Source organism: Gekko japonicus, unplaced genomic scaffold, assembly GCF_001447785.1.
Source record: "Gekko japonicus isolate JY-2015 unplaced genomic scaffold, Gekko_japonicus_V1.1 scaffold380, whole genome shotgun sequence".
In the NCBI taxonomy this organism is placed as follows: Eukaryota; Metazoa; Chordata; class Lepidosauria; order Squamata; family Gekkonidae; genus Gekko; species Gekko japonicus.
In genome coordinates this window covers 514,188-528,977 of record NW_015167543.1, presented here as the reverse complement: position 1 = coordinate 528,977, position 14,790 = coordinate 514,188, and the positions used below count along the sequence as shown (strand labels likewise).

Genomic DNA, 14,790 nt, shown 5'->3' with positions numbered 1-14,790 from the left:
TCGCACACCCCTGCCCCCCCCCCCCCCATCCCACCCCCGGCAGCCCAGGATTTTAAGGGCTCGGAGCCAAGACCCATCCGCGTGAAAGAAGGCAGGAGAGACAAGGGAGAGCGGGCTGCGCGGAGGGAATGGACGGGAAAGGGTGTTTCGAGATCGGAGGCTGGCAGCACGGAGCCAACGAGCGGGGGGCATGCTTCGCAAACAACGGGCGAATGGGGGGGGGGAGCCCCTCTTCTTTCCACAGCCGGCGGAGTAGAGGAGGCGATGCTAAAGGAGACTCGTGCTTTTCTTTTCTAAAAAAGCTGGTTTAGGGATCTTTAGTCTTGCAATTGCTCTATAAATCTCCCCTCTGGGAATCTTGATGGCCCTTACAGCACAGCAACACGAGCAGACGACACTCAGCCCCCCCGCCCCCGCCCCGGTCTCTTTGGAGACTGAATGGGCTTCATGCCGAGGCTTAACGGGTCGGGGATCAGCATGCCACTCTCCAGGGCTGGCCATTTCACAAGTGCATTTATGAAAAACCCCTAAACGCAACACATGGACGCGGCACGTACATAGAATTCGTTTCTAAACGTCTGAGATCCTTCCCCTGCTCACTTGGTAGGGGGGAAACGGTTTGGTCGAGCCGCGGGCTTTACTGGCAACCTCCCGACGTTGGACCTGGACACACGTCCTCTCACACATCCCCCACCCCCCAGGTGCGTTTACACAGCGAGGCGTCTGGCCAGCGTCAGGAGACCGACCACCAAGGGTGCCATTTACGAGCCATTTACTTCCGAGTAAGCCTGCAGTGATCCACTTTATTACTCGGCTTACGCTCGTAGTAGCCATTTTCCGTACAGCCGGCATCGGTTCTAGAGAGCAGCGCGTGTGAGTGCGCGCCCCCGCTTCTCCAGAGTAGGTAAATTCGGCTGGCTGGCTACCAACTAGCACCCCGGTCCTCCAAGCCCTGGCTCCCGAGCCGAGCCACTCAGATGACGGGCTCCTCGGCTCTCGGTCCTCAAGGTGCCCCCCCCCCCGGCCTCTCGTTCTGCCTCATCTTCCACTCCATCTTATACCGATGGCGGCTTCTTCTCTCTCCGGCGCCACCTTTCAAAAGGCTTCGATCTGGCACTCTGTCAGAGAGGCGGTCGCGGGGGGGAGGGGGGCCTGGGCGTGCGTGTGTGCTCGATAGGACGACCCCGGCACCGCTGCCCCTTCAAGCGCCAAGCGAGACGACAGCGTCGCCCCTCCGGTCTGCTGCAAGAGCAGGATCAATGCGCGAGAAGGCGCCACCAGGTAGTGGCTCACCAAGTGCTGCTGTTCGGTTGCTATAAGTACAACTCCTCTGTGTAAAGGAGCCTGAAGTCACCATATGCGGGCGGGTGAGCCAATAGTAAACACTCTGTTGCTTGTCTCCCTGGCGGTCCACGCATCGTGTAACTAATTTGCTGGCAACCCCTTCCGCTGCATGGCCAAAAGCCTCGTTCGACTCGGTGAACCCTACTTCTGAGTGCGTGTGCGTGTGGTGGGGGGGGGTCTTCATCGAGTCTGTGGTTATCCACAAAGCGGTTAAGTTCTCCCCAGTCAGCGCTCCGTCGTTTTCAAAATGTCAGCACGCTGCTTGCAAATCGTGGGCCGCCATCCAAGCACACGGACCCCTCCCCTCAAATCTTGGTCTGCCTCGCTTGTCCAGATGCTCCTTTAGTGCAATTGATTAAGGAGTAACTGGTAAGTGCAGCCAAGTGTTTATGACTACTGAGACCCCTAAAGCTCCAGGCACTCGGTGGAAAAGCGGACTGTCTCCATTATGCATGTATTTAAAGTCGACTGGTAAAGGAGAAAGCAAAATCAAACTTCGAGGAAGATAACGAAGGGAAATTCTGTCTCAAGTTTCCCTTGTTGATGAGGGTTGTTTTTTTTACCCAAGCAGGTACAGAAATAGGCAAAAGACGAAAGGGAAAGCCAGTTGCAGGTGGAAATTCCGTCTCCACGGAGCAGCTTGTTTATTAGCGTCATGGTTTGCATTGATGACGAGAAGGTGATCTCCTTGCTCAGTAACTGCAACAGGGGAATAGTAACTTTCCGAGGCAGAGATTCCCTAGCAAGCGCGTCGGGAGTGGCAGGGTTATTCTCTTTGCCATAGACACACACACACGCACACACTCGCCCTGAGAATACAGCGTCGGGTTCTCCCAGCTCGCTCGCTCGCCCCCCCTTTTCTCCGTGACGTCATCTGCTGGACGTGCGGCGTAACCAATAGGCTGCCGGCCTAAGGCAGGAACGACGAGGCGATTGGTTGGCAGGAGTAGGTCGCTGCGCAAAAACAGAAAAGCCGAGCGCTCCGAGCTCAGAAACAGCCAGCAGAGATCACAGGAGCTGAAGCCGGGACGGGAGAAGAGAGACAAGCGAGCAGCAACAGCGGCTAGAAAGTGAATGTGCTTGAAAGCCACAGAGAGAGGGGGGCAGGCGATAGCGAAGGGAGAAGAACACTGATCCGGACCCTCACTAGTCAGAAAACGATGAGGGCGCTCAGGGCAGAGGAAGAAATGGCGAGAGAGATTTAAGGAAATCTCAGACAAATCCCAGAGAAATTCAGGGAAGGAAAGTTTGGGGCTGCCAAGCTGCCCTCTCCCTTTCCCCCCTTCCGATGGCATCTTTTTGCAGATCGTAATATTTTTTGCGATTTTTAAACGATCTTCTCTCCCCCCCCCCCCCCCCTTCTTTCATGATTTTTCTTCCTGCATCTCAAGAGGGCATGCCCATCGGTTCTTCCTGCAGCCTTCCCCCCTCCTGCTATGATCAGGAAGCCAAGCCGAGGAGGACAATCCTGACAGATACCAGTTCCCCGGGATTTGCTGTTGCTGCCTCCACCGCCTCTCCGGCTGCCGCGGTGCAGTGCCAGGACTCTGGGAATAAATTAGCACGGGCTCCCGCGTCTGTGTAGCCAGCTACCTATTGCCTCGCGTTGGTCATTTCTGGCGAAGATCACCGATGAGGTGGGAGCTTTGCCCGGCGTCTTCCCAGACCCACCTCGGGTGATTTTTCTTTCTTTCTTTTTTTTAAAGTGGTAATTTATTGATTTTGTTTTCCCAAAGCAAAGCGATGGGGGAGAAAGGAGAAAATGAAGGAAAAGGAGTGACCATAAATCCTTTTTAAAGCCCCCATCAATCTCTGCCCCTCCACCCCCTCCCTCCGCTCACAGGCACCGCGTTTCTCGGAGGAGGAGGAGGGGGCTTTTTTGGAGAAGGAGGAAGCGGTGTGTCGGGGAGGGGGGGGAATCTCTTCCCCCCTTTGGAGATGGTCGTGCTAGTCCTCCTTGCCTTAATCTGGATGGTGGAGGGAGCCCTGTCGCAGCTTCACTACACCGTGCAAGAGGAGCAAGAGCATGGCACTTTCGTGGGGAATATCGCCGAGGATCTGGGCTTGGACATTACAAAACTTTCGGCTCGCCGCTTCCAGACGGTGCCCAATTCGCGGAGCCCTTACCTGGACCTCAACCTGGAGACCGGCGTGCTGTACGTGAACGAGAAGATCGACCGCGAGCAAATCTGCAAGCAGAACCCGTCGTGCCAGCTGCACCTGGAAGTCTTCCTGGAGAACCCGCTGGAGCTCTTCCGCGTGGAGATCGAAGTGCTCGATATCAACGACAACCCGCCCGCCTTCCCGGAGCCCGACCTGACGGTGGAGATCTCCGAGAGCGCCACGCCGGGCACCCGCTTCCCCTTGGAGAGCGCCTTCGACCCGGACGTGGGCACCAACTCGCTCCGCACCTACGAGATCACCCCCAACAGTTACTTCTCGCTGGACGTGCAGACGCAGCCCGACGGCAACCGCTTCGCCGAGCTGGTGCTCTCCAAGCCCTTGGACCGTGAGCAGCAGGCGGTGCACCGCTACGTGCTGACGGCCGTCGACGGCGGGCAGCCCCAGCAGCGCACCGGCACGGCCCTGCTCACCATCCGAGTGCTGGACTCCAACGACAACGTGCCCGCCTTCGAGCAGCCCGTCTACACCGTCTCCCTGCCGGAGAACTCGCCGCCCGGCACGCTGGTGCTCCAGCTCAACGCCAGCGACCCGGACGAGGGCCAGAATGGCGAGATCATCTACTCGTTCAGCAGCCACATCTCGGCTCGCGCCCGGGAGCTCTTCGGCATCTCGCCGCGGACGGGCCGCCTGGAGGTCAACGGCGAGTTGGATTACGAGGAGAGCGGGGTCTACCAGGTGTACGTGCAAGCCAAGGACCTGGGGCCCAACGCCGTGCCCGCCCACTGCAAGGTCTTGGTGCGGGTGCTCGACGCCAACGACAACGCGCCCGAGATCAGCTTCTCCACCGTCAAAGAGGCCGTGAGCGAGGCGGCGGCGCCCGGCACGGTGGTGGCCCTCTTCAGCGTCTCCGACCGGGACTCGGAGGAGAACGGGCAAGTGCACTGCGAGCTGCTTCAGGGCGACGCGCCTTTCCGCCTCAAGAGCTCCTTCAAGAACTACTACACCATCGTCACCGAGGGGCCCCTGGACCGCGAGCAGCCCGGCGGCGACGCCTACACGCTGACGGTGGTGGCGCGGGACCTGGGCGAGCCGCCCCTCAGCACCAGCAAGTCCATCCAGGTGCGCGTCAGCGACGTGAACGACAACGCGCCCCGCTTCTCGCAGCCCGTCTACCAGGTCTACGTGAGCGAGAACAACGTGCCGGGCGCCTACATCTACGCCGTCAGCGCCACCGACCGCGACCAGGGCGCCAACGCGCAGCTGGCCTACTCCATCCTGGAGAGCCAGATCCAGGGCATGTCCGTCTTCACCTACGTCTCCATCAACTCCGAGAACGGCTTCCTCTACGCCCTGCGCTCCTTCGACTACGAGCAGCTGAAGGAGTTCAGCTTCCAGGTGGAGGCCCGCGACTCCGCCGCCGCCGCCGGAGGGGGGGCCGGCGGAGGAGAGGAGGGCGGCGGCGAGGAGGCGCTGGCCGGCAACGCCACCGTCAACATCGTGGTGGTCGACCAGAACGACAACGCGCCCGCCATCGTCAGCCCGCTGCCCGGCCGCAACGGCACGCCAGCCCGAGAGGTGCTGCCCCGCGGGGCCGAGCCGGGCTACCTGGTGACCCGCGTGGCGGCCGTGGACGCGGACGACGGCGAGAACGCGCGCCTGACCTACAGCATCGTGCGGGGCAACGAGGCCAGCCTCTTCCGCATGGACTGGCGGACCGGCGAGCTGCGCACGGCGCGCAAAGTGCCGGCCAAGCGCGACCCGCAGCGGCCCTACGAGCTGGTCATCGAGGTGCGCGACCACGGGCAGCCGCCGCTTGGGGCTGGGCCCCGGCGGCGGGGCAGGAGGGCCCGGCGGAGAGCACCGGCCCAGCCCCGCGGGGGGCGGCGGCGGCGGCGGCCACGGCGAGACCTCCCTGGACCTGACGCTCATCCTCATCATCGCCCTGGGCTCGGTCTCCTTCATCTTCCTCCTGGCCATGATCGTGCTGGCCGTGCGCTGCCAGAAGGAGAAGAAGCTGAACATCTACACCTGCCTGGCCAGCGACTGCTGCCTGAGCTGCTGCTGCTGCTGCCCCTGCTGCAGCCGCCAGGCGCGGGCCCGCAAGAAGAAGCTCAGCAAGTCCGACATCATGCTGGTCCAGAGCTCCAACGTGCCCAGCAACCCGGCCCAGGTGCCCGTCGAGGAGTCGGCCAGCTTCGGCTCCAACCACCACAACCAGAACTATTGCTACCAGGTCTGCCTCACGCCCGAGTCGGCCAAGACCGACCTGATGTTCCTCAAGCCCTGCAGCCCGTCCCGCAGCACCGACGCCGAGCACAACCCCTGCGGGGCCATCGTCACCGGCTACACCGACCAGCAGCCCGACATCATCTCCAACGGCAGTATATTGTCCAGCGAGGTAAGGCTGCCGGCAGAGGCGTGGCCCCGCCCCCCCCTCCGCCCTGTCGTCCCCTTAAGACGTGACACACTGAATCGGTGTTCTGGCGAAAGCGGCTGCCTGCTTTCTTGGAAGTCGACCCTGATGACTTCCGTGGGGCTCCCTCCCAAGCAAGTGCACTGGGGGATCACGGCCTCTATGGCATCGCTGGTCGTTGTCATCAGGGTTACTCCCTGCATTAGTGTTACCAACATGTAGTGGCAGGGGGGAGGCCAGTTTTCTTGTGACCTTTCTCTGCAAACCCTACTAGGTCTGTAACCTGAATGTTCTTCTCATCATTAGATTGTAAAATTCTCTCTGCTTTGGCTGGACTGCAAGCTACTTTTGCTGTCACTTCTGTTGCTACTACTGCTGCTGCAGAAACTGTTGCAAGTGGTAGAGGAATAGTCAGGGGACTTGTGTCCTGACTCTTCCTGGCATGACTCTTCCCGCACCCAGTGCCACCCCTCAGCCTGCAGTGCACTTTGCCTACTTCCTCTGTGCACTCTAACCCCCCCCCCCAGCTTCCTAATTTGCACAGGATGCAGCATGATGCATCCCTGGCTCCATTTCAGAATTTCAGTTCTGTCAGACAGGGTAGTTTGACAGCACTGCTATTTTCTTAGGTACTTGTGGTTTTTTCCTGCTCCTCTCCCTTCATCTTTTGAAGACAGAAGCATTTGTACACCAGAGACTAGGTTTGATATTATTGCAACCGAACGCCCACACTGTATGAATTTAAATGAAGCTAGCCTAGTATCTTCCATTTCTGTATACAAAAACAACATAGCCTGAGGTTTGGTATTGCTGTTTGTTTTATCTTCGGGTTAAACCCATTAATGCATCTGAGAAACATCTGAGTATGGTTCTTTTCAGGATCTGAATATCTCCCTGTGATACTCTCTATATTTAACACACACACACACACACACTGCCAATGTATTCGTATCTAGGAAGCTTTGCTTTTATGATTAAGGCTGTGAAGGAATTCCCTTGTGGGGTTGATGCATTACCAGGTGGAAGTTTTAATTAATTCCAGAATTAAGACTTTATTAATTAACTTTTCATGACTCTGGCAGAGTCATCTCTGTATTGAAGCATGCTTTGATCAAGAAAGCATTTTAAAAGATGTTTTTGAAAGCTTTTGTCAGAGCTTTTACACTCTGCCCCTTTATGCATGTTTTGTGTTATCCTGTGCGTAAAGAATTCATATGGATCATATAATCTAGACTTAATGTCCTACTAAACTGGATATTAGAGTGTATACTCTGTTACTGGTAGAAAAAATAGTTTGAGACTTAACAAAACCAATGAAGTTCTTTTTAATGTTAACATTTGTAAGGATTTAAAACACTGGTTGTAGGTTTTTGTTGTTGTTTTTTGCTGCCACTGTTGATTTTATTACAGTCTCTCTTTGACTGTGTTCCATAGAAATACATGTTGGAGTCTGGATTGTGGGTCCATTATTCAGACGCCATGGTAGCTCCTTTTATACTTTTCATCCGTGGGGTAATTTGTTGTTTACCAAAGGCTAGGGATTCAAATCTAGTCTTAATCCCTGTTGATTAAACTGAGTGCCAAGCCCATTGGCACTTTGCTGTGCAAGTAAAGAGGAAAAGTATATGAGATATGCTAGTAATATGTGTTCTTATAGGTGTTGAATGGCCTAACTCTGAATATTCATATTCCATTATTACAGCTGCAGATACATAAATTGGTTGCCAGCAAACCATACTGGGAGTTCATTTTTTTCTAATTATTTTTCTAGACTAAACACCAGCGTGCAGAGCTCAGTTATCTAGTTGATAGACCACGGCGGGTAAACAGGTAGGACCTCCTCATTCCTGATTTCCTAAATTATAGCCCTAATTTTTACACAACAGGAGATACATTTCAGCAAGTACGGCTAGGGATGTGGAAATATGTTCACTGCAGATGTAGAATAATAGCTGAGGAATATAAAAATGAATTTGTTCAGACAGAACCATTAAGCAAAATAAATCTGCACTGAATGATCATCTTTGAATTATGGCTGTGGTGGGTCTTGCTGAAATTACCTGGAAAAAAGAGCCAAATCTAATTTTGTGCTTGGCTGAAACGTGTTTCAAATACTTATGAGTCCCTTTGTGAGAATTGGCAGATAATATTGACTTCTCTGTGTGCAAATTTAGCTTTCCAGTTTAAGCAAATTCAACCAAATTATTTATAACAACTGTGTGTAACACAGGCGGTGTAATAATGGCCACTGTCTGTTCCAGTTGGATTGTTAATGCCTGAAACTACAAGTTTTGTTTGTGATGGAGAGAAGCACTGCTGTGAGTGGGAGGTCTGGCTGAGTGCAGCACCACATGTGACCATGGGATGGCAGAAGAATGTTTTATGAGTTTTCCTATTCCTGGGTGTTCACATATTAATACCCTTTTTTTTAATGTTTCTAGTTCTGCATTCCAGGAAGCAGACATAGTAAGCTCTAAGGACAGTGGTCATGGAGACAGTGAGCAAGGAGACAGCGATCATGACGCCACTAATCGAGGTCAATCCTCTGGTAAGTCTGATAAGGGGGAGATCTAAATATTTGATCTTTTAATAAGAGAGACAGCAAGGGCAATTACAGATAGATAAATAAATAATAAACCAGAAGTAATGTGATATGGAGTGTTTATCGTTGCATGCGCCTGTATAACTGAATGGCCTTAAAATGATCCCATTCATAATATACAGAGAAGGCTATTTCTTTTTGAACCCAGCTTGCAAGACTTTGGCTATGTTAGTTGTGTATGTTTGATGCTCCGTACATGTTGTTGTCTTCAATAGTAGAGAGACAAAGATAAATGGTAAGTTTGGTTGTAGGCAAAGAAAGACCTTCTGAAAAGCGGTTGGAAAGAAACCAAGTTCTTTGCAAGGACTACAGCAGGCTTAGGAAAGTGATGCACAGGGGGTGAATGAGTGAGATGAGATTGAGTAACAGCTGGATGGTGGATTGTTGTACGGTTTGCTTGTTTGTTTTGAGATCAGTAGTGTCACAGAACACTAGAAATGTGTAATGTGTTTGCAGAATTGTGGTTCTTTTGGTGATATGTTATTTCTGAACTAACAATAAGGCTACATGCAGTCATTTGTTCAGTAGCTGTGTAAGATGTGATTTGTTCTTTATATGCTGAAGGGGGAAAGTGAAAATACCTGCTCTTGTATTGCTGCTGCTACACTTGTTTGAAATAAGTTTTGACCCTGATGTTTGCATGACTGGAATGTATCTTGCAGCTTCACAAGTATCAGTTCACTAAATCATAAGCACCAAAGGTCTTGGAATCACCTTTGGCATCAGTAGTGAATAATCTTTCTCCCACTTCAGGTTCCCTCAAATTCCAGGTTTGAAAAAAATCCTGCAAGAACATAGAAAGTGACACTCCAGGGAGGCAGATGCTTTCCTTCACTTTTGAACCCTACTCATCAACACCAGTAATGCTCAGGAGCATTAGTGGAGAGTTTGGGCGTTCCAGCCCTTTGCTCTTCCAGTGTGTCGTTGGAGGAAGCCTGGGTACATAGGGGAAAAGTCCATTGAAGGGTTGCTTTATATTGCTGCAAGTCATTAATATGCAGACCTAATAAGACTTGAGGGGAGCCAAAGAGCTTCTGAGCTCTCTGCTTTTTGTAGGGTTTCATGTGCAGTGAACAGTCTCTCTTTTATGTCTGGGAACCTGACAACAAACCAGCTCTTGCCAGAAGTTTACAGAGAAGCACAGAGCCTCCTTGGGGTTTTTGCCCTATATTTGGCATATGATTTGTTGTGGCCTGCCCAAATCTGTGCTTTTTGCTTCCCCCTTTTTCCTCAGCCTCCACAATCAGAAGTTGAGGGGTTATAAAAATCCTCCATTGCCTTATCTCTTTGGCTGTTTTTCTTTTTAGTTGTCTTAGTTTTTTAACACATTTTATTGTAGTACTCATCTCCATGAACATTTCAATCAGTTTATTCTCTCAACATAATGAACCATAATAACCAAATAGGAGAGGAAAGAATAAACATCTGCATAAGGAGCTGGAATAGAAAGGCAGAGTGTGGGAATAAAATTGTGATGCACATCAAGCAAAAAGCCATTTTATTTTAGAAGAATCTAGTAGTGTTACTATTCTTAGCTAACTTGTTGTTGTTTTTAAAGGCTTATGTAGAATTAGAGCATTTATGATGCCTGATGCTTGGCATCAATTCTTATCTGTGGCCAATTATTGGTGCTGTTTTACTTAGCTAAATAGGTAGCAAGCTCTGAAGGCATACATTTGTTTGATTTGTTTGAACACTAAATCAAAGAAGCTGAATAGGTTCACGTAAACTGATTAAGATTTAGTGATTTAAAATCTTTAGTTTGTAGGCCTGCCTGTTAATCTGAATTACGGGCTTCTACAAATAAAACTGAGAATAGTTTTACAGTCTAATTAGGATTAACATTTTCAAGTGAAACTGTGGCTTAAATTAATGACTACTTTACCCAGTTTTGATAAATTATTGTTGAGCATTTATGGTGATCATTGTGAATAAAGATTTTTTGCAGAGATGGAATCGAATATGTATATACTGTGTGCACTAGAACCATCCACCTTTGCTACTAAGATGTGTAGGAGTAGAGCTGCTTTGTTGATGACTATGCTTGGACCTTTATGTGAATGTCACCTGTTGTGATTCACTGAAGTATTAGAGGACAGCTATTCCAATTTAAATAAATTACAGCCAACTTAAAATAGGGAAAAGAATATGTGCATTTAGGGGTGTGTGTGTTTCATAATGCTTTTTAGAACCAAAGATCTTTCTGCATGTAGAATAATAGTGTATTGGAGAAATTTTGCAAGATGTCGTATCTAAGCTTGAGGGCACCCCCCTCACCACCTCCATGGATAATTAAGCTTCTCTGCAGAGATTTCCAGTGTAGGTGCTAAGTATCACTGTTTGTTTGTGCTCTGTGCAGTGATACAGACACCTCTCTGCCAGGAGTTGGACTGAAGCCATCACCTCACTTCCTCTAGTTGCTTACAAAATTAACATATGAGGAAGCTGCCTTTGGAAAGCTAGATTTTGAATTGGGAGAAGAGTCTTCTGAACTCTAGTCCTAGCTTATTTAGCAATTAAAAGTGCATAGAGTTTGATTCTTGACAAGAGTTAATGATTGTACTGGCAAACACAGATTACTGTGTTGCAGTACCATATCGATTAAGGCATCATTTTCTAGCATATGACTGTTTGGGGAGTCAGGCCTACCTAGGGTTGCCAAATCCCAATTTGGATTTCCTGGGGATTTGGGGATTCAGCCTGGGAAGGGCAGGGGTTGAGAAGGGGAGGGACCTCAGTGGGGTATAATGCCATAGAGCCTATCTTCCAGATCAGTCATTTTCTCCAGGGGAACTGACCTCTATAATCTACAGACTATTTGTAATTCTGGGAGATTTGCAAGCCCTACCTGGAGGTTTGCAACTTTAGCCCCCCCCCCCACATTCATAAGAGGTTGGTTACTAAAAAGTTACCCTGACCTGGATAGCCTGATCTTGTCAGATCTCAGAGGCCAAGCAGAGTCGACCCTGACTAGTATTTGAATGGGAGACCTCCAAAGAATCCCAGGGTCATGACATGGAGGAAGGCAATGGCAAACCACTTCTGAATGTCTCTTGCTTTGAAAACCCTATGGGGTTACCATAAATCAGCTGCGACTTGATAGCACTTTCCACCCCCACTAAAAAGTTAACCACTAGGATTTTGAAGAGTGTATGCATGCAGTTTCACAGGATTTTGTTGTCAAGTGGGTTCGGAGAATAGTCTTTTAGCAGCCATTAAAAGAGCCAGTAGGCTGTGGTGATAGAAACTAGAAGGAGAATTACACTTGAGTTCATGTGTGGAGAATGACCAATGAAAAGACAAAAATCCCAGTGGGGCACAGAATGCTATTTTTCTTCTCTCCGCTTCTGTAGTGTTATAGTTCAATCCCGCTTTGAAGATGATTTTGGCATTTAGCTAGTCTTGGAGGAAAATAGGATTGAACATGAGGGAAAAGGGTTTAAGGCAGTTCTTTGACAGTGGCCAAGTATTTTATTTTGGTGTCTTTCACTATGATTATGATGATTAATAATGCGATTTACTAGTCCAGATTCAACTATGATGTCAATGTTTTGTAAAGCTCATGGGAAGTGGAGCAGGGAGCATATAGATTACTGAAAGCAAACTTGTGAAGACTATCTTTACAACTGAAGAAATGGCAGGCAACTTTATTAATAAAACATACAGCATTTTGATGAAAGTAGATGCAATGTGGGGGAAAGAAATCTGGCAGATATTAGTACCTTACTTTACAGTTGCAATTTTTAATTGGATAATTAAAGGATGGTACTTTGAAGATTATTCAAAATCTCTGGAGGCTTTGTGTTTGTAGTTTTTTCTCCTTAATTTAATCAAGAAGAAACAAATCTAAAAAATGCATAACATTGCAGAGCAAAATTAGTGATTTTATGGTAACTCCCATGGCTGTAGTCCGGTGTATTTTGAAGGTTTTTATTTCTCTAAGAACGCAGTGGGAATTAAGCTGCCTAACCCTAGACAGGATTGCAACCAACTTCCATGTTAAACTTTGAAGAAAATATGTGTATTAATATGTGTTATGCTGCTGTTGCGACAGTCCCCCCCCCCAAGAGAATGTCTTTGGTGCCACAACCAATACCTTTTCTTCTTGTAAGGCTGTCTTTAAAGGAATGATGTTTCATGGCTTCCTTAATTATGGTGGATGATGCGATTAGGGGCAAGTTGTGGGATCTAGACAGAAAAGCTAGGAAACATGGTTGGCTGATAAGATTTTAGAATGCATATATTAGATATAAATAATGATGAATATTATTGAGTAGTTCTCTGTATTAGTTTTTTAAATCCTTTCAGCAAAGCCATTGAACATTCATAACTTGCATTCACTTTTAAAGAACCAGTTTAACACTGTAATTGAAGCTTTTACCATTTTTTCAAATTCAATTATAGTTTAAAATGTTTTTTTCCGCACTGTAGATTGGCAGTGATAATGGATAGGCTAGCCCAGAAAGACTGCACATCAAATGAGATTTATGACAGAATGGAGATGGAAGTGTTTGAGTGACTGAACATTTCTTTAAGCTATAAATCAAAAATATGACTCTTTGTTTATGGAGGAGTAAGGTGTGGGCAGCCTCCCCCTCAGTTCTTATTGGCAAAATACTAATAGTTCAGTCAGATGGTTTACTGAATAGCATACAATCTCTGCTTCTAGTTTTAAATCAACTGAACAAGTATGTTAGTGATGACATCAACCACTGGCCATTTGTTTTGCTTTAAAACAGGCATATTCAGTCCAAGGCACATGGAGAGCCACATCTGCATTAAGCAGAAGAACCACGTGACTACTGTGTGGCCTGTGTATCACCCCACCAAACACATACACTAATAAGATGGAGATATTAATATTAAATGACCAGAGTACCTCTGAGCATGTAAGATTGTTTCTCCCCACCATTTTTGAACTTTAGCTAGCACTTAAATATCTGGATTGAGGGAGCAGGCTTTTCACCTTCTCTTAAGCATGAAGCACAGTAGCTCAGGTGAGATAGCACGATTGCCAAGGCACTTGTTGGAGCGCAAGGTGGCTGTGGAGAAAGAGGAGTAAAATCACCAGCTTGTTTTTTTCCTGGGTGGATGCCCATGTGGTGGTTTTACTCTCCCTTCTCTGTGGGAAACTTGCTCTCTTCCCAACAGCTGCCCAGGTGCTGGGGTAAGATTGTGGAGGCTGCAGAGAAAGGGGTATCGTTGAAGAGGATCGATCCCTCTATCCCTGGCACAAGGCCCACAGCACAGAGAGGCTTGCACCTTGCCCATCCTCCGGTCCCTCCAACACTTAAGGTGGGAATCACCTACCTGCCACAAGCTTGACTGGGACAATAGTATTGCCCATTTGCCTGGAATGTGGGGAAGGTTTCAAGTTGGGGAAGCATGCTCAGATGCTCAGATGGCATGTCAAATAGCCACATATGGCTCCTGAGTGAGTGTCACTGCATTAGAAAATATAAAGACATATGTAGCTGCTTTAATTACCCTAATGCCATAGGCCATAAACTGGTCTGTTCTGGTTGTTTTTGTGGCAGTGGGAGCTTTTGGTAGGCATCTTGAACCTTCAAAATGGTGCAGGACATGTATCTAAATAAGGAAATAATGTCTGGAGCCATAGGCGTAATCTTCGTGGGGGCGGCGGGGCGTGAGCCCCCGCCGAAATTTTCAGGAAGGTACTCAGCCTCCCCCGGGAGCCACCCTTGCTCCTAGCAAAGCAATGCCTCTGGTCGAGCCCCAGCCCCCCCCGGGAAATTGGAAAGTCTACACCCTTGTCTGGAGCTGAACTAGCTCATTAATAAATGTCCTCTTAAATATACTTTTAGGCACCCTGTGCGAGACATGAGTTGGGTTGCCAGCTGTGAGTTGGCAAATACCTGGAGATTTTGGGGGGGGAGGCTTAGGAGGGAGGGTTGGGGAGGAATGGGGCTTCAGTGGGGTATAATGCCATAACGTCCACTTGCCAACGCAGCCGTTTTCTCCAGGGGAACTTATCTCTGTCGCCTGAGGATCAGTTGCAATCCTAGACGTGACTTGAAATGTGTTTGATAATTGAACGTGCTTGTTTTTTAAAAGTTGGATTTAAATTGGTCCCTACAGAAAGCAAATAGAGAAATGACAACAAAAAGGAAGAAACAGTTTCTCTAAGTTTTGAAGTCTCTGTTATGTGGCATTGTAAGAGTGACCAAAACAGGCACTGTATTGTGCCAAGAGAAACATATTAGGTTCGTATTTAATGTCACTCTGCAAAAATTCACTGTAAATAAGTTACAAGTCACTTAGCCATTCACCTTTTCTCAATTTAGTA

General features: G+C 48.9%; 1 protein-coding gene across 1 annotated transcript in view; it reads left to right on the top strand.

The window, feature by feature from the left end:
• Positions 1–3,282: 3,282 nt before the first annotated feature.
• LOC107112475 (protocadherin-10-like) overlaps positions 3,283–14,790 on the top strand; it is a 49,965-nt gene continuing 38,457 nt past the window's right edge. The window contains 4 exon segments of the mRNA XM_015413620.1: positions 3,283–5,291; positions 5,293–5,866; positions 7,653–7,711; positions 8,323–8,429. Coding sequence (XP_015269106.1) covers positions 3,283–5,291; positions 5,293–5,866; positions 7,653–7,711; positions 8,323–8,429 — 2,749 coding nt within the window.